Here is a 20,205-nt window from a genome sequence, read left to right as displayed (position 1 = left end):
ATGGGAAGGCCCCACCTAGGTAATTATCCTCTCAATTTTGCTCATTATAGCCCAGTAATTTCAGGTTTCAGTTCTTTGCAATACTGTCAAGTGTTTTAATTGTGCAACGGGATGTTGTATTGTCTTTGGTCATATTTCAGAGAGGGCTTTAGAACTGTCTAGTTAGGGCTATAGAGGTCTCCATCACAGCAGGGACGCCTATACCCAGCCTGCTTAAAGAGTGCTTCCAAATGGCTAAAGGAGGCATTGCTTCCATTGCTTCCAAATGGCTAAAGGAGGCAAATAAGAATCAGACTGCCACCTATCTGAGTGGTGTCAGGGGAAATCTTCTCTAACCCAGTTTCAGACGTTTCTACCAGGGGTTCAGAGATGCGGGGAACTGTGGTGGAGCCAAATGCTATTGCATGTTGGCATTAAGCAGGACATAAACTCCCTAAATCCCTCATCCCAAACCCCCTCATCTTGGGAAGAAAAGTTTGCTGCCACTTCTCTGGCACTGACACCAACAGAGGTTAAGAAAAGAAGCTGCCAAATACAGGGCCTACACCTGCAATATGCAGAACAAGGTCATATGCCTGTGAAAGCAGAAGAATAGACCTCAGCACCTTGCTGCATAGGGCTCAGAGTCCCTTGCAAGGGAGCTTTCAGTGAAACCAAACCTTAGACAACAGACAGGTTGGGCATTTTCATAGCACAGGGTGGTGCAACAATACATCTTCCCCAAGCGGCCACATAACTGCTCACCCCTTCCCAGGGCCCAGAATTAGCACAGCCATTTGTGATGCTGGGGCTGTTCCAGTGCTGGAGAAAGAAGAAAATAGATCCTCATTCTCCTACAACGTCCTGCTGCCGCTGGAGGTGAAGGAAACGTGTTGTGAATTACCAAGTGCTGTCGGGATAGAGTGACAAATTAGCACTTCAGTGGAATATGTAGAAATGCTGATTCATCGCAAAGATTCACCCTTGCTCCACCTAGGAGAACATAGTGGCATTTAAAGTAGCACTCTGAGAAAACACCTTACCATCTGAACTGGTTTGCAGTAAAGTTGCTGCCTGCGATTGTGGCACCAGATTGCATCTGCTGGCCATAGCTTCTTTGCTTTGGGTGAAAACAACAAGCTATTTTACAATCAGAAAACACACTGGGGAATAAAAGTGAACAAGGCCAGGCTGGTTTCTTTTGAGCGGTTGAAAGCAGCTGTTATCCATATCCTGCTGGCTTGGACCCAAAGTTAGAGTGGTGATAAGGAGAGTAGGTAGATTACCTTGACCGACTCCTGAACTCCCAAGCCTAGCTGCAAAGTGTGTTATACTGAAGACTGATAGGCGCAGCAGAGCAAAGGCTGGGGATCTATCAGACTTTGGCTTGTCAGTTTATGCTGAGAAGGGAGATATTTTTTGAAATCTCAAAGACAGTTCTGTTGAGGTTACTGGTTTGAATCCTCACTCTAGGTGCATATTGATTCCTACAAGTGATAAAAGAGAGGTGATTCCTACAAGTGATAAAAGAGAGGTGCACCGTCTCTCCCTTCCAAAGATACTCCCAATACACAGTGTTTAAAACCCCCACTAAAAGAGAACCAGTAATGCTATGTCTGTAATAGCAGCTCACCAAGAAGACCAGATGCATTTACCGGTTTCTTTCCCCTGGGCCTTCTGCAGTGCAGAGTGAGTTTTATTTCTGATGTGCCTCACTGCATTTTCTTTATGCTAAAGGGTTTTATTACAAATAATTCGTACCCTGCCAGCTTGCTGGGCAGATCCTGTCTGCTCTTCCGGGAGTTTGCCACTCCCTTTTTCCTCTTTGTTGCATATTTTGTTTGTTGGAAGATGGCATTTGTGGGTCCCTGGGCGTGCAGCTGAGGCTGGATCCTTGGTATCAGGCTAGGAATAGAGTAATTTGGAAGTGATCTTGGATCATCAAATTGAACATTAAACCTCGCTACAGTTACTCCCCCCAATCACTCAGTGGAGAAGAGTGCATTGACCCTGGGATGGGAGATGCCCTGGGATGGCTGTCACTGAGAAGCTGCACTGAGGTGGTCTTAGATGGCACTTGAGTGACCCCTTCTGGCCACTTTTTGCAGAGGCTTAGCAGAGTTCCGGAAGGAGACAAACCCAGCTTGTTTTAGGCAGAGAGAGGGCTCTGTGCTGCGAGCACAGCATGCAACAAGGGAACATAGGTTGGGAGATCCCATAGGACCTCCTTTTCCCCTTCCACGAGAAGAAAACGTGTGATGACGTGACCTATAGTCAGAGAATGAGTCAGAGGTGTTACTTCTGCTCTCAGTGGCCAAGCTTCCACATCACAGAATCCACCATCACACTGATACAAATTATTTCCTCTCAGTAGAGAAGCTAAGGACTGAATAGGCCAGAGACACATCTCCCTTTGAAGTGATGTTTCAAGGTCAAGTCTGAGTCATGTTGGGATAGTGTATGAGCTTGCAGTGCAGCTGCTGCTCTGTACCTGTTCCTAAGAGATGCCAGTTCTGCACCTTTTCCCAGCATTAAATTATCTGTTATTTTTAAAGGTTAAAAAACAAGGGACAAATAAGAGGAAGTAAGGGTGTGCTAAGGTTTTATGAATTTGCACCTTGGTAAAATCTGACTGAGCTACATGCTGTCAAAGAAACCCTTGCATTTTCCAGGGCTGCATTTGAGGCCACCTGTCCATTTTCTAGATTTGCAGTGATAGTTTGGATTTATGTAGGCCCTGCCTATTGCCACACAGGCACAAGGAGGATTATTACAAATGGGCAAGGAGGAGAGGGGGAGGGCAATAAACACACAGAGAAGTATCTGAAGAAAGGCAGTATGTATGGCCTGAGCATAGGACAGGGAGTCAGGAACCGCAGAGTTCTTATCAGTGACTTCCTCTATCACCACAGGCAAACGCTTAACCTCCCTGCTCTGTAAAGTTGGGATAATCCCTATCACTTTTTAACCTGATGAGTAATATCGTCTCATTGTTTCCTTGTAATGCCCAGCCTGCCTGTCTGTCTGCCTCCATCTATTGTCTTATACTTTACTGTTAGCCCCTTGGGGCACAGACTGTGTTCTTTTTCTGGGTTTGTACAGCACCTAACGCAATGGAATCCTAGTCTATGACTAGGGCCCCTAAATATTATAGTACTACAAATAAATGAATAATGTCTGCCTCATAGAGATGTTATGAGGTTTATTTGTCTTTTGTAGAGCACTTTGACTATTAAAAAGCAGTCACTATTTTAATGCTGCTAATGATCGTACTTAACACTGAGATCACTGGGCAGTACAAATATTCACCAGATAACTGTCACAACCTTGAGGGAGGTAAGACAGTATCCGTGACCCCATTTATAGATAGGGAAACTACTGCATGAGTTGTGGGGGCCTTTTCCCGACTTTGGGTTTTACAATCTCAGTTTAATTAAGGAAATTGCTGTAGTGATTCAGAGACACGCGGGGTCGCTGGAAAATCTGCAGCTTTGATTTCAACTGCTCAATACATTTCATGCCAAAGCGGTTACAAAACAAAGTTGACTTCATGAAGAGGGTGTGAAAAATGACTGGAATCTCTCTTTATAACTCTCTATTTACATTTTTGAGCATGTTCTATAAGGCATTATTCAGTTAATTTGCTTTCTGTATGGTAGTTTAGTCCCTGAACCCTAATTTAATGAGAATGGCACCAGGTTAATGTAAAGGCTGCAAACATCAACCCTAGAAACTAAATTCTGAACAATGTTCCATTGACAATCCTGAGGAATATTTCTTCACAATCTTGTTTTGGAGACGTTATTTTCTTTTGTTTTTCAACATGTCACTTGGCAGGTTTTGAGAAGAAGCAATACCCAGTTGTGAGCCTGCTTGTTATACAAACTTTCCAAAGAACGTGGCCCGTTGAATCCAGACCAAAATGTGAACAGAGCTGTTGGAGTCTGAATTCAGCTGTGGAAGCATAGTAACAGGCTTGCACGAGGAAAGAGCACAGCAGGGTTCAAAACACCAAGGCAGAAAATGTCTTGTCTCTTGATCTTGAGTGGTTGGGCCTCTGTCAAATCTCATTTGAAGACTACCATGCAAGTCGTAGAACAAATTAACCCAGTTCTTTGGTGTCCTAAATAGTTAAATAATTATCTACATTTAAAAATGATTAGACGATTGAGATAATTAATTAGTGTCCTAAAACAATTAAAATGTAACAAAAGGTAATCCAGTTATGAGCTGTCTCTCTGCCTATGTGCGCATTTCATTTCCAGCACAACTAACTCTGCACTAAGTGCCATTAAAAAAAAGGAACCACATTGATTCTGTCTCCAAAGGCAAACTTTCCCACCCTACTTCTTCAATGCCTCAGTCATTCTGTAACGGTGTCATTGGGACTAGACCAGCACAAAGAGGTGGGTCTTTATTGCATATTTGGGAGGGAGTTCTACAGGCCAGAAGAACATTACTGAGAACATTATGTCCCCAGCCTCTGTGAGCGTCACTATGGAGGACAGCCCAAGTGATTACAGCAGCCACGGTATGTCAGCCAGCGAAAGGTGGTCACCCAAAATCGCCTGAGCCTATCCATTAGTGGCCTTGAAAAATCAAGAACAAAACTTTGAATTGGCTTCAGACTGGATAGGGCGCACAGAGCGTACAGCAACCCATGTGATGTTCTCTCTCTGGCTCATTCCACTCAGGCAGTAGTAGACAGCAGCATGCTGGGCTAGTTCATCTCAGTGCAACCTTCACAGTCTCTCGCAGGCAGCATGCCATGCACTAGCCCAGTCAAGAAGCGATGGAGGCCAGTGTCTGATCTGAGGTCATGAAGCACCTTATCTGGCTTTATTTGATGGTATTGTAACAGGCTTGTGCCACATGCTTGGTAAGAGAATGAGTCACCTTGCTGCACTCTATACTAGCATCTCTGCTGGCATGCGCACATCTTAATCTGTTCCTTCATTAGCCCTGCTCAAGAGTCCTGATTGTTTACACGATTATTTGGTAACATCTCTCGATAGGTGGCCTATTTCTGGAACGCAGATAAACTCTCGAGCCATTTCAGTCAAAATGAACACACATGTAGCTAACAGAGCTAGGAATCAATTTAACCAAAATAGGGCTTAACTGGCACTTAGATCGGGCATAGACCTTCTTCTGCACTGGGGTGAATTTCCCACTAGGTCAAGGGTGTCCAACCTCTGGCCTGGGGAATATTTGTAGCTCTCAAGGCTCTAAATTGTGGTCCTCAAAGGTGATGGCGTGGGAAGAAATTGTGTATTTGATTATGAATTGAAATCGTGTCCCTGATCTGTGCAGTGTGGCTTTTATACTGTCATGTCTGAATCAGCCCTATAACTATGGGGAAGAGGAAAGGGTTGTTGCCTCCCCAGCTGTCCCACCTCTCCTGTGCCCCTACTTCAGGAGCAGCTCCAGTGGGAGCCAGGAGTGCTCTGAGCAGCTGCTATCCCTTCTCTGCCTCGGCTGGGAAGCAACTCCACCAGTTCACACCAGCAGAGGAGCAGGCCCAAAGACTGTATTTTACAAACCTAAGATGGGAGATTTGTGTTTGTTCATTTTTCCCCATATTTTTTTCCTAATTCTAAGATTTGATATTAAACAAATAAAGTAGAGTGGACTAGTGGTAAAAAATAGATTTATTTTTCCTTCTACAGCTGGTGTTGACCTGACTTTTGGAAGTAAGGAACAAGAGCCAGGACTCACCATCTCAAACAATCGGACAACAGTTACTAGGAAGAGGTACAGTTTGGGCAAATTGAATGGGATTCTCAGTTCACGTTTTCTCTTCAGGCTGGCATTACTGGGACATGAACACTAAACATGGACTTAATAGGGGTCTTGGAGTAATTTCATGCTTTGTTCTGATGTCCAAAAAGAAACTCATATAGCTCCTACCTGGAACTAAATGGGCACTGTCTAGACATTCTTACAAATAATGCAGCAGTTACTTCTACTGAAATGCGGAATGCTTCTCAAGGAATCAAGGTGGGGCCGGATTGTGAAAGAAATACAGTGGCATTTTAGCATGTCAGACCAGAAGAAAACCTCTAGTAGAGCAGTTCTTTTTGGTTCATTCCCCTTATTTGCTGCTGGCTCTTTGACTCGTCTGTAGCAATAGTGTTAAAGATTGGTTTGGAGGCTGCCTAAGCTCCAGTGTGTTCCTATTCTGTAGGCTTTGATATAAAAACAATTATGATGCTCTAAAGTGAACGTGAGCTAATAATCACTCTTTATGGCAAAGTTTTCAAAATATTTTCTCTAATACAGTGGGCATCTAGGGGTTAATTGGGTTACTCAGAGTATTATAGGTTCGAGCCATGCTCCCCTATTCCCTTAATTCCTGTTTAATTAGTGTGTGTTTTCCCCGCACCCGTTTACATATAGTTGAATAAAGCAGCAGGTTCCCCGTCTGCCTGAGCTGCCCCAGAGAGACGCTATTCCGTGAGAGAGAGAAGAGCCCCTGGTTATTTAAAAGACTACATTTGGGCTGTAAATTAAGAAGAGAGGGATGTAGTACCGTGGTCATCCATGGGTTAACTGGGTAGAGTATTATGGTTTGGGCCATGCTCCACCCCTCATTTCCTGTGGTTCCCCCCACAATCCTGTTTTTGTATATAGTTAAATAAAGCAGCACATTCCCAGCCTGCAGTACTGTAAGTGAAGTATGCTTCTTGTGAACTGATGAGTCCCTTTACACAATTTTCTTAATAGGATTCTATATGGTACTGAACTATACAGCTTCCTGAAGTCCTGCCTTGTTTACTCTAATCAACTGTAAGTAGACATGTCTTGAATACTAGAAATCTGCTTAATGGCATGAACTACTATAGCACTGACTTTACTTCAAAACACATTGAACAGACGTCAAAAGCTTACACACATACAGCCACTATTTAGTCAGACATCACTGGTGACACGACTATAGCTTGGTGGATAAATACTCTGAAACAAGCCATTCCATTTGTTGGTGAGAAAGAGAGAAGGCCAAGCAACATGGGTTTTTACTGCATTCATATTTTTATTTGCTGCAGGAAGTTTTTCTGGCAGGGACACTTGAAAAGTACCCAGAATTAATGGGCATTTTTGCAAATGTTGAACTTAATCTCTTTGTCTCAGTTTCCCCAACTTTTTCATGTCTCTTTATTACTTCTGGGAATCATGCGCCTTGCTGGAACCACTATTTCAGACACCACATCCTTTCCTTTCGTTGTATGTTCTAGAAATATAAAAGATTGAGAAGATTAACTTTGTCACCCTCAATAATGAATTATATTTGTATTAGTATGTTAGCCATATTTCTTAAGGGCTATTTAGCATTTCATCCTGTCCAGTGTTTTCTCCCGCTTTCTCATTTCAGTTAGGTTCTTGTTCTGTATGGAACATTTCGTTTGACACCAACAGAAAACTTGTCTCATAACCAAACCTACATTACAAACACAGAGCCCTAATAATGAGCTAAGGCTTTCTTTAAGACAGTTAATCACACAAGACTATTGTGTTAAAATGCTCAGCTGATATATAGGGTTTTGACAAAATAGTGTCTTAGAGAAATATGGCAAGCTGTTTTAAACACTTACTATCATGTCTGTGGCAGGGTGGATGCTAAAGAGAGGACAGGGATACTGTTTAATTATTCTGTGTAATTAATAAATTCCTCTTAGTACCTTACCTGCATTCACTGCCTTGTTCCCAGTCTATTTCCATGAAAATGCGGAAGTTCCAGAAAACATCGAATTTTTGTTAAAGAAAAAAGTGTTCGGATTACCTGGCAAAACAACCAAATATTTCAGGGAAATGTAATCATACTTAGGACTAGATTGTGAACCCTTCCTCCCACTGGTGAGCAGCTATCATACATGTAGCCCTGTTGAAATAAAATGTTACCACCACCCTGTTGAGTAGAACTGGCTGACATTTTTCCATCAAAAACAGGTTTGGATGGGAAATGACTTTTTTTCCCCTAAACCAAAATTTTTGAGGAAAATTTTCATTTTTTTTTAAACGTTCTGGGTTTTCAATGAAACATTGTTAGAAAACTGAAAAGGCTTCCATTTTCTATTTTTTGCCTCACACCTAGAAAACATCCGTAAAAATAATTTTTTTTGCAAAAATTTTTACAGAAACAACTCACTATTTTCCAACCAGCTGCACTGTTTGGGCATTGGATTAGTAGCAACTGAAAGAGAATGCTACGAGTCACCGACATCATGTCCCGCAGCCCTTAGGTTTTTCTTCAAAGTCTCCTATCTAGTAGGCTTAATCCTGCTAAATTTATAAATTTTGACAAAAATAACAGCACAAAGTAGCATGGATGTAAGATCAGGGGGTGAAATTTTGGCCTCACTGAAGTCAATGGTAAAGCCCCCCTTGGCTTCACTGGGACCAGCATTTCACCGAAATCTTTATATGCTTGAGTTAACATTTTGCTACTTAGCTTTTGTTTTTTATGAAACATTGGATTAGACTCATCTCCTTTACAAGAGTCAATCTAAAGTCACTCCTGTATTTTCTGAAGCATAAAGGGCAATACAGTAAAAATCTTACTCCCACTAGTGAGCAGAATCTCATGGGAGTAGCTAAAGAAAAGAAGGCTGCACTGAACATCCATGTGGATGGCTAACTTAGCTGTGTAATGGGGAGGGAGGAGAAATGCCTTAATCACTGAGAAGCTGTTAAGGTGCTCACTGAATGAGGGAAGATAGCAGCACTGCCTCATTCACTTTGCAGTAAAACCACTGAAAGAGAAAAGGCAGTTATAGTAATAATTTTGCACATCAAGTAGGCATGCAAATGCACAGATGCTTTTTGAAATCTGAGCCTATATTCCCACCCACATTACTATTCAGTGGCAACCCAGTAACCAGGCCTGATCCTTATAGACTTCATCCACCTTCTGTTATAGTCAAAGGGAGTCTGCCTAGTCTTTCCTGGGAGCTAGATCAGGCCCCTAAGGAGCACTGAAGCAGAAGAATCCCTCCCTAAGGCCTAAATTCCAGGATGTCTCCTGTGTGTTTTCTAGCAGATATCAGCCTGGTGCAGATTTTGAGGACCATGCCCTGTACCTGTCCTCTGCATTCCCACTGGCCTCGCCTCTGACAGGAAGATCTGACAGAGCTTCACAATACAAAATGCAGGCGAGATACTTTCCCTGGAGAGAGGAGATATGGACCAGAGTCTTTAGGAGCAACAACAATATTTTTGAACCCTTACCTTGATAATGGAAATGATCTCTGAAGTCTGGAGCTGCTCTGTATGTCAGGAGACAACACTGAATATTAGTGCCCATTAAAACACAAGTTGCACTTTGGGGACAGAGTTGGGTATGAAATAAATTCATTAAGAGACAGAGACACGCAAAGCCCATTATTTTGAAAAGAAGAACAACCTCCTAGGGCCTGTTCCTACCCTTGTTGAAGCCAATGGATGAGTCTGGTTGGAGGAACGTAACTGTGACACCAGTGGACCAGGTGCCAGCTATTCCCGAGGCTGTAGGTGCCAGCTGAGCATGGATAAATTCCTAGCTGGAAACCAGACCAGCTCACCTGTATGTTATGTGATACAGCCTGGCCAGAGGACAGCAGGAGAGTGTTTTGTTTTTTTTTTTAAAGCAGAAAAAAAATTCTATTTGTGTAACACTTACAAGGAATCACCAAAAAGGATAAAGCAAAACTATGCAACAAAACAAAAGCAAACACAAGGTATAACACAGCAGCCTTCAGGAGGGAGAAGTGTTCAGGCTAGCCTGGGCCCAGAGCAGAGGGGCTTCCTCAACACTCATGGTCTTCCACCCCCTTGAGTTATCTAGTGCCACGCCCAGTGTCACCAATTATTCCTCTCCTGAGAGTGCCCGACAAGATGGGCACAGCTGTGGGGTGGGCGGTTTGGGGGTGTGGGGGACATACACCACGTGTGATAGGACCCCTCCTAGGTGACAGTGATGATGGTATCCACAGTGGCAATGGCTGGGGCTGGGGTCTCTCGCTCTTCCCCTCAATCAAAGGGTCAGACGGAGGGAACCGGACGGGGTCACTGAGCAGAGAACCTCGGACAGCGCCCACCGCTCCTCGAAGGCGTCAAGGGAGTCGGTGGACGCCGCCCAGAGGAACTCCGCCCGGATACATGAATGTACTGAGGATCGGAAAACGGCCCTACAATCGCAGGATGCTTCATTAGCCAACCTCCCCTCTCTGGTTTTATAAATGGCTGTTTTAGCTAGGGCTAGGAAGAGGTTAACCAGGAGATCTCGCGATTTTGTGGGGCCACGGATGGGGAGTGTGTAGATAAAAAGGTGAGGGGAAAAGTGGAGCCAAAAACGTAATAAAATATTCATGAGGAGCCGGAAAAGGGGCTGCTGCCTGGCACACTCCAAATATACATGCGCCAGGGTTTCCCTCACATTGGAAAAAGGGCAAGTATCCGGGATGGGGGTGAACCGTTTCAAAAACACGCCCATGCTCACAGCTCCGTGAAGGAGCCGCCAACTAATGTCCCCGATGGGCCTCGGGACCAAGGCAGAATACAGGCTGGCCCACCGGGATTGCTCACCCTCTAAAGGTGGCAGGAGGTCCCGCCACTTTGTATCGGGGCGGGACACCAGGGTGTGGGCGTGAAGGGTGTGAAGCCTGAGTGTGTATAGATATTTCCGTGGCGCGATTTGGAAGCTGACCGGCTGCAGTGCATGCAGCCGGCTCGCAGTGAAAGGGTGAGGGGTTTGTTGGGATCTACGGGATAGGGGCCCAATTGAAAGGTCCGGCGGGCCTGGGGTAGAGGGTGGGCAGGGTGTGCCCTCATGCAGGGCGCGCCCTCATGCAGGGCTTGGTTGAGATAAGCCCGAGCAGCGGGTGTCAAGGTGGCCTTCACCTCCTGAAGTATGCGCTGGGGAGTACGGGGTCTGGAGAGCCCCATGCGCCGAGCGAGCGTCAGGGGATCCAGCCAGTCTCCCCAGTCGTAGTCCAGGAGGTCTCCGACTCTCATGACTTCCGCCAGGACCAAACTCTGGTGCACCGAGCAGGACTCTGCCACCTGAACACGGAGCTGGGGGTTGTGTAGCAGGGGCTCCGAGAGCAGGAGAGTGTTAGAAGGGAGCCTTATTCCCTGTAGAGGGAAGAAAGTTTGCTATAGATTAATTAAAGCACTTGAAGCAAATTAAACCACCTGAAGCCAGTCACATCATAAAACCCCCCTGCTTCAATCAGACAAGAGGAGGAGTTGAAGCAGAGTGGACTGGCGTTGGAGCAGAGAGCAGTTTGGAGGAGTTGAAGCAGAGTGGACTGGCGTTGGAGCAGAGAGTAGTTTGGAGGGAAGCAGAGGAGAATTTAGAGAAGTGCTACGGTGGGCTAAAAAGACCAAGACCCTAGGTAAAGGGATACCTGGTTTGTGCAGAGGGAGGGCAGGAAGCCCCACAAGCTGAAGGGCAGGAGAGGGAAGTAGCCCAGGGGAAGGAACTGCTAGTTCTAGTGGTTTACCGCTATCCCTAGGGCCCCTGGGCTGGGACCTGGAGTAGAGGGTGGGCCTGGGTCCCTCCCTCTCCACTCCCCTCCTCTAGTGGGGCAGTTAATACCCCAGTTCAGGGGCAAGAAATGGTGCCCTGAACACCCCCCCTCTCAGAAGAGAAAGCGTAAGACCGATCATAGTAGTGCTGGCAATTTGCCACAATTAGTATTGTTCAAAGATAGATATTAGACTTGTCAGGATGCGTTTTAGACTCTATAAAATGCTTGTAAGTTGTGCATGCGTTAATCTTACTTGTAATATCTGTATCCCATGCTATAAAGTAATATGTATGCAGGGTTCTTGTAGCCATGTTGGTCCCAGGATTCTAGACAGACAAGGTGGGTGAAGTAATATCTTTAATTTGACCAACCTCTATTGGTGAGAGACAAGCTTCGTAAGCTCAAAAGCTTGTCTCTCTCACCAACAGAAGTAAAACATATTACTTCCCCCACCTGGTCTCTCTAATAAGGTCATATGTAAGTTTTGCTTTATAATTGTAAAAATGCTTGCTCTGAACTTGTGAACTCAGGCAGGAGGAGTGGTTCCCCAGCCCATCAAGGAGGACTATCAATATTAAGGGCCATTGTGAACCATCACAATACAAAGACAGGAAATAAAGATAACTGACATGAAAATTCTTCATCTCTTTGCTGTTTGGACTCTCACAGGGCTGACGCGAAGAAGTAAAAGTGGAGATCCCCAGGGTAGACCTGGGTTAGCCCTAAAAGACATTCAGTGCTGACAGATTACTACAGCTCTGCCACCTTTTGGAGCCATAGACTGTACCTCATATGTGTGTGTGTATATGTTGCCTGCTTTATCCCGCAAACAACTCTCTCATTTCTTTTGCCTAGTTAATAAATCCTTAGTTAGTTAAGTATAGGACTGGCTGCAAGCATTGTCTTTGGTGTGAGATCTGAGGAACAAATTGACCTGGGGTAAGTGACTGGTCTCTTGGGGCTGGGAGAAACCTGAATCTTTTGTGATCTTTGATGTAAGTGACCATTTATCACTAAGCCCAGCTTGACTGGGTGGCAAGATAGACTGAAGCGCCAAGGGGGCTGTCTGTGACTCCAGTTGTAGTGGTTCAGGAGTTCACACTTGTTTCTGGGTTGGTGAAATCTAATTATAGCACATACAGTCAGCTTGGGGTCTCTACCCTGCTTTATGACAGTCTGCCTAAGGCTGGCACTCACTGTCATGAACCACTCCAGACAGTAAGTCTTAGAATTAAGTGGCCATAGTGAATTCTCACTTTTTGCATTCACACTCGACTTTCCACAAATACTCTGCTGTATGAATTAAAGTGTGCTGTTTGGGGGAGCACTTCTGCTGGCAAACCCCTTCGCTAGCGTATTTGGGAAAAGCAAAGAGGCACAGATACACTCAAAGCAAATCTGTTTAACAACGTGAACAAATGTTTGTGGGGAATGTTTGCAGCATCAGTGTAGCTCCAGTTCTGAAGGAGGATAAAAGCAGTGAAATCTCTGTCCCTTTAGCCCAATACATAATGGCCTCCCAATGAAGAGCTGTGAACTTCTGGAAAATACAAAGGCTGGTTAGTGGCATTTGCAGTAAATATTTCAAAAGTGAAGAGAAGAAAGGGATTTACCTGTTCCTCTGTGTTTGGTTAACGAATTGACCTGCAAGGATTGAGAGAATGTCTTAGAAAGCTGCCAGTGTATTTGCAATATAAACAGTCATTTGGAATGTGTTGCTGTGGGGTCTTGATCCCATTATCAGAGGCAGCTTTGAAAATATGGGTCCACTGAGCAAACAAATGGGGTGGTTCCCTAAAGGTCTGACAAAGGGTGAGGTTTGGAATGCTGGGGCAGCTGGAAACTGGTTGGGGGAGGGGCTGAGGGGACAGGGTGCCATGACAGATGGCATACATCCACACCCATACATGGCCCCTATGGAGAAGGATCAAAATTTGCAGCACACAGGCAATGCTCAGTTGACTAAATCAGGGAGCTACTGCACAATTGTTGATAAAAGATGGCCATTTTCCACTACAGACCAGTAATGTTGTTGTTACTAGTTTGGGTAGTTTACTTACTGTGTATCACTTGCATCAGTGAATCTAGGTTTGAGATATACTGCTGTGTCCTGCTTCTAACACCTGCAATTGTGGCCTGATCCAGCTGCAATGCTAATACTTCCATACTGTCAGTGCTGAAATCCTGATGATTAATCCTAGAATACCCAGACAGTCATTTAATCAGTGATCACCAATTAACAATTGGAAAGTTGACCATCTCTAAAGTTAGGTAGGTAGGTACCTAGTAATTAGCAGAGAATATACAGAGAGGAGAGCGCTTCGGCAACATAAAGTACAAAAGAAGTGTTTTGCATTACGATAACTCTTACAGTTATTATTAGTAACGTTACCTAGTATTGCTATTGATTACCACTGGGGGGAAACATTCAGATTTTGAAACTGTCTGATGAAAAATAGGACCACCTTTTTTCTAAACATTACTGAATATTATTGTTACTGCTGCATAGCCACCAAGGTGACGAAAGAAAAATGCCAGACATATTAAACTGCATCAAGCGTCCGGGAAATGACCTTCTCTAAAGGTTAGATTTTTTATTTTAGATACAGCTGTGAGCTCTGAGGTGTGTAAGGAGCACTGTCCCAAAGGTAGCCGTGGAGGGCATTGTGACTCAGTGCTACAATTCATACCCTATCAGGGCTTGTCTACATGGGGAAATTTACTGACACTACTATACTGGTATAATTGTACCGTTCTAGTTATATTCTCCATGTGGATACTCTTATCCTGATATAAAAAGTGCTCTTTCTGGTATAGCTTAAGTCACTTTGGAAGCGGCATAAACAAACAGAAAACATAGTCCAAGTCACAGTCTAACCCTGATTCTTACAAGGTGCAAAGGTGACATTTTAAAATCCAAATCAACGTTAAAGCCAAATTGCTACGTGACCCTCAAGGGGACTTTTTATCACCACAACAAGCCTGTGATATTGCTCAGATGATTATTAGTTTTTTGTACTGATAACCATAACAGATAGGTGTGCCAATAAGAAACTTACTAACCACCTGTGCCACTTGCAACAGGAGGCATCAACAACACTAAAACTACTATGACTATCCTCAAGCAGAGCGATGAGACCCCAAACTGAGCCAAATGAGACAGTTAACCCCTAACCCAAAAATGGAGCCTTGCACCTTCTTCTAAGTGCAGTAGTTTTGCCCAAGCACATTATACAAAGCTGCATACACATGACAAAGCATCACTCTCAATACAATTGAACCCTACACTGTGCTCATCTCTGGAAAATACAACTATGAGCTAATAAGCTCCAGTGGCTTCCCTTAGAGGTGGGTAATCAAGGCAGTGGCTTAGGACATTGAAAACTAATGGGGCACTATTGAAGTTACAGGTGAACACTATCCATCCATATTTTGGGAGTGGTGAATTCTGACTCAAGACCAGACCTTGATTTGAGGGGCATTGGGACACAGAATGAAGACTTGGGACACAGAGAAGACTTTCGAGTTTTTAGAGTTGCCAGCTCCCTACTGTGCCAAGGAATAAGACAAATCTTTTGGGGGAGAACTTACCCGTCTTGTACCAGTTTAAATTCCTATAAAAATATTTCAAAAAAATAGTTTTAGTGCAATGCAGGGCAAGGGCAACTGCTTGAATGTTCATTTATTAAATCAGAGCTAAATGTTGCTGCTTACTCTGAGGAAGTGGAAAGGGTCTGTTTGCGCACTCAGCATCTGCAGGTTCTGAAGACCCTTCACAGCCTCATCTCTCTTCTTTTCTGTTTGCTTCTTCAGTGTGGCAATGTCTGACAGCTGCTTTTTCTCTCTGGATTGTATGTTAGCCAGGATCTGCTTCTCCTTCTGATCCACCTCCGCCTTGATCTCTTTGAAGAGGTTTGACAGCTGAGCATTCAAAGTTTTCTTATTCAACTAAAAGAACAGGTAAGCAAATAAGGTGCTGGCTCAGGAATTCAGTACCACAGGTTAGTGTGTTTATTTATTAATTATCATTATTATACCCAACATTTTGCAATACCAGATTTAAGAATGAAGTGGACAATAAGTATGTTTCACTTTTCCTCGGCACAGCCAAGTAATCAGCGTAATCTGAAAATTATCTGGGTGTGATGAAAGGGAATAAAGCAGAGAAAGTTCAAATAGGTCATTATAGACTGAGAATTGCATTGGTTTACTCTGAAAATCCCATACTTACGTACAGCTCCTCTTTTAACAGAGAAAGAGAGCTTTAAGAACAAAGCAATGGGATTGATTAAGTGTGTATAGTGATTTGACAAGGAAGCTAGGAGCCAGAATCCTGGGTTCTATTTCTGACTTGGTTGTGTGATTTTGCCTAAGACACTTAACCTCTCTGTTCCTCAGTTTACTCATTCTTAAATGAGGGATAAGAATAATGGGGATAAGAATAATAATAAGCAGCTAACTTACACTGGGAGCATTGTGAAAATTAATTAAATTATTGATTGCAAATGGCTAGCCTTCTTCAGTGGGACTACTTATGTGAGTAACTGCTCACAAATGTGAATTAGGGTTGCACATTCAGCCCCAAAGTACTTGGAGATCTGTGGAAGAAAGACACTACAGAATGCAAACAAATATTCTTTGCCTCTGTCATTTTTCTTCACATTGGTGGTGGTTGTTTTTTAAGTTGCAGTCCCATGACCTGCAGAGCCCCATAGTGGGGTATTATTAATACAGATTTATTATTATGTCATCTTCACAGTCAGAAGGGGTTGCTAGAGAACATTGATCAGAATGCCATTTCTTTTTCTTACACGCCATTAAAGAAAGATACTTTGAATAATCCAGGGACAAACCTGGAGCTGATTCTCACTCTTCTGAAGCTCCCCTAAGGTTTTATTCATGGCACTTTTGTTTTCCTGCATCAGTTTCACAGTGTGAGAGAGAACAACCTAGTTAAAGGAAAACCAGCATTAAACACTATAACGGGAAAGCAACACTGATGGCTTTTATGGAGCTGATGAAATGAACAAGCGACCCTTTTATCTATCCCCTCTCAACAAATACGCGCACCCATTTGTTTCAAGTGAGCCACATAATAAGTTGTGTGCTTCTCGCCTCCTGCAACCCTCCTCCAAAGGCGTAAGACCATGCAGGAGTTGGAAAATGGAAACTTTCTTGGAATCCTTAATCAGAACTGATTTTAATTTTACCTAGAAATTGATCATTTGCATTATCATAGCACCCAGGAGCCCCAGGGATGGACCAGGACCCCATTGTGCTAAGTGCTGTGCAAACACAGAACAAAAAGACAGTCCCATATTCATTAGACACACAGTGACTGGGTAGGTTAAAAAGAGAAGTTGTACAAGTTTAGCTTATCACTTAATACCTGATCTTGCAAACACTTATACATGTACATAACTTTACCCAGGTGAATAGTCCTATTATACCATTTGCAGGATCTGAACATAAGGTAGCAATAATGGATATTTACCCCAAACCTCTCTCCGGACTTATCTGCATGGCAAGTCACTGCAGAGCAAGCCAAGGTGTGAATCTCTGGCACATAGGCCTGGCACGTGGTAATGTCCGGTGTGGACACTGCTACGCTGCACTGAAAGTCCTAGAGTGCAGCTAAACGTACTACTGCTTCAAAGCTCAGTATGCGGAACTGCAGGGCTTTCCCTGTATGCTATCTTGGACTATCACTGCACTCTAGCAGCATCCACACAGGCCCACAATGGATTTCTATACTTTTGACCCTCACACATCATTACTTGAACTGAAGTCTGCCTCCTGCCTTTAACTGAGTCTGACACAGCATAAAAAAGGAGCAATCAAGGACAATTTCCTGCAGATTACTACAATTTTCTCACTTTGGGGGTGAACATTAAGACCAGTTCATGAGTCACCGCCCTCCTCCTTTACCCTCTGTCCTGAATTACCTGGGGAATCCTTCCCTTACCTGCCTAGCACTTCCACCCTGAACTATCACACTGAGCGTAGCTCTATAAGGGGCTGTACATAAAGATCTCCTTTGGAATTTGTGCCCATCAAGCAGAGATGCAGAAAGCCCCTTACCAGCTTCTTGTCGTACTCCTCCTTCAGGGTGATGATGCTGTGGCCCTTGTGGGAGTCTGTGATAGAGCACATCATGCAGACAAAGACCAGGTCATCTTCACAGTAGCACTCTAGCAGCTTGCCATGTTCGCCACACTTCCTCTCCTGCAGGGAGCTGTTGTCACTGGGTTCTACCAGGACATGATCCTTCTGTGCAGCCTTGGCACTGTGTTTGCTCAGGTGGGCCTGACACAGAGATGCCTCACAGGTCAGACAGGTTTTCACTGCTGTGTGAGGCTGGTCCAGGCAGAAATCACAGGGGATTATCTCCTTCCCTTGCGGAGAGGCCTTCTCCTCGCCCTGCTTTCCCTTTGAAGAGGTGGTCTGGAACTTCTCCACTATGCTGCAGAGCTGGAAGTTCTTATGCAGCTCCAGAAAGGGCCCCAGCTGGACCTTGCACATAGGACAGGAGTAGGTGGCCTTGGCTTGCTGCTGGGCAGCCAGTGCTTTCTGGATGCACTCCTTGCAGAAGCTGTGATGGCAGCTCAGGGAGACCGGGTTCCTGTAGAAGCACAGACAGATAGGGCAGCTGAGCTCATCTTCCAGGTCAGCAGCTGCTCTGAATTCTTCCTCTGCCTCTGCCATGGTTTCAGGAACAACACCCTCCTAGCCAATCTGCGAGAAATGAAACTAAACTAAACAGGAAGCTGCTGGGCTTAGTGCCGACTGCAGAGACAGGCACACAACAGCAAACCCATACCAAAGTCTGTAAGGACCTCCCCTCTCCACCCTTATAGGCTAAGACACCCACCCTCTGAGCTATCTGTTCTCTGGCTCCTCCTCCCACAAGCAAACAGATTTGCCACTTTTTGTGCCGGTTGCTTGGGTGGTAACTGCAGCTTTGGACCTTTTCGTCTCTTTCCTTCTCTCTCCCTCTGACACGTCCTTAAAATGACTATCAGGGCTGCCAGGACAGTCAGCTGAGCTCCCGCCTCGGGAGGCTTCCCCCCGTCTGCCGCAGCCTCAGTGCGCCGCGCTGCCAGCTCTGGCCCACCACTCCTGCCAGGCAGCGCAGCTGGCTTGGGCGGGGCTGAGAGCTCCTGCTGCTCTGAGCAGCATGGTCGGGGGGCGGGGTGGTTGGATAAGGGGCAGGGGGTCCCGGGGGTAGTCAAGGGACAGCGAGCAGGGGGAGTTGGATAGGCAGAGTCCCGGGTGGGGGGGTGTAGACAGGCATTGGGGGAGTCAGGGGACAGGAAGCAGGGGGAGGTTGGATGGGGCAGAGATTCTGGGGAGGGTTGGATAGGCATGGGAGTCCCGGGGGGGCCTGTCTGAAGGTGGGGGTGTGGATAGGGGTCAGGGCAGTCAGGGGGCGGGGGGGGGGTTGGATGGGTCATGAGTTCTGAGGTGGGTGGGAAGTGGGAGGGGGCGGATAGGTGGCAGGGGCCAGGCTATTTGGGGAGGCACAGTCTTCCCTATCCGGCCCTCCATATAGTTTCACAATGCGGATGTGGCCCTCGGTCCAAAAAGTTTGCCCACCCCTGCGTGATATAGTTTGTGAGCCCTCTAGTGGTGCTTTCTGTGTTGTGTAAGCTGCCTGAAACTAGTCAACAACAGTTAGTGCAATGGTTCTCAAACTTTTGTACTGGAGACCCCTTTCACATAGCAAGCCTCTGAGTGCGACCCCCCTAATAAATTAAAAACACTTTTTTAATATATTTAACACCATTATAAATGCTGGAGGCAAAGCGGGACTTGGGGTGGAGGCTGACAGCTCATGACCCCCCCAGGTAATAACCGCGTGACCCCCTGAGGCAGAGGTGGGCAAACTTTTTGTGATGAGGGCCACATCAGCGTTGCAAAACTGCATGGAGGGCTAGGGAAGGCTGTGCCTCCCCAAACAGCCTGGCCCCTGCCCCCTATCCGCCCCGTCCCGCTTACTGCCCCCCTCAGAACTCATGACCCATCCAACCCCCCCTGTCCCCTGACTGCCCCCAGGACCCCCGGCCCTTATCCTACCCCCCCCCAGCTTTCCGCCCCCTTACCATGCTGCTCAGAGCAGCAGGAGCTCGCAGCCCCGCCGGAGCCAGCCATACCACCGCGCTGCCCAGCAGGAGTCCCGACTCCCAGTTTGAGAACCCCTGAGTTAGTGCGTGTGTGTGTGTGTGCACGCACCTATGTGACAAAGCGTGGTATGTTTGTGTACAGTACAGTTAGAAAACAAGGGTATTTGGGACCCAACTATGCCCAGGTGGTTTCTTCATAGTCTTTTGTTGTGTAAAGAGCAAACACAGCCACAATTTTCTAACACTGAACAAGGAACTTTATTGGACTATGCAAACAGTATAATCCATCCTCTCCTTTGGCTTAACTCTGGAGCTTCTACCTAGATCCTTTCCAGGCCCCCTCCTGCCCAGTGTCTCGCTTCCGTTCACATATCCTCACAGATAAGGGTCGGGGGCATATATGTAATCCAGGGATCGGCAATCTTTGGCACGCGGCCCGCCAGGGTAAGCCCCCTGGAGGGCTGGGCCGGTTTGTTTACCTGCTGCTTCCGCAGGTTCAGCTGATCGCAGCTCCCAGTGGCTGTGGTTCGCCGCTCCAGGCCAATGGGGGCTGTGGGAAGCAGCAGCCAGTACGTCCTTCAGCCCGCGCCGCTTCC

The 20,205-nt window shown here is 45.6% G+C and overlaps 1 protein-coding gene across 1 annotated transcript; it reads right to left on the bottom strand.

The window, feature by feature from the left end:
• Positions 1–6,988: 6,988 nt before the first annotated feature.
• LOC140915712 (E3 ubiquitin/ISG15 ligase TRIM25) lies at positions 6,989–18,321 on the bottom strand. Its single transcript, XM_073355854.2, has 9 exons — positions 17,568–18,321; positions 16,340–16,435; positions 15,201–15,434; positions 15,078–15,100; positions 13,547–13,683; positions 13,100–13,130; positions 9,205–9,242; positions 7,664–7,759; positions 6,989–7,210 (listed from the first exon to the last, which is right to left on the bottom strand). The coding sequence occupies exons 1-8, from the start codon at positions 18,189–18,191 to the stop codon at positions 7,689–7,691; spliced, it is 1,254 nt and encodes a 417-aa protein (XP_073211955.1). The 5' UTR covers positions 18,192–18,321; the 3' UTR covers positions 6,989–7,210; positions 7,664–7,688.
• Between the last annotated feature and the right edge of the window lie 1,884 nt (positions 18,322–20,205).

Source organism: Lepidochelys kempii, chromosome 8 (genome assembly GCF_965140285.1).
Source record: "Lepidochelys kempii isolate rLepKem1 chromosome 8, rLepKem1.hap1, whole genome shotgun sequence".
In the NCBI taxonomy this organism is placed as follows: Eukaryota; Metazoa; Chordata; order Testudines; family Cheloniidae; genus Lepidochelys; species Lepidochelys kempii.
Note: the sequence above shows the minus strand (reverse complement) of the source record. Positions and strands in the feature narration are given on the sequence as shown.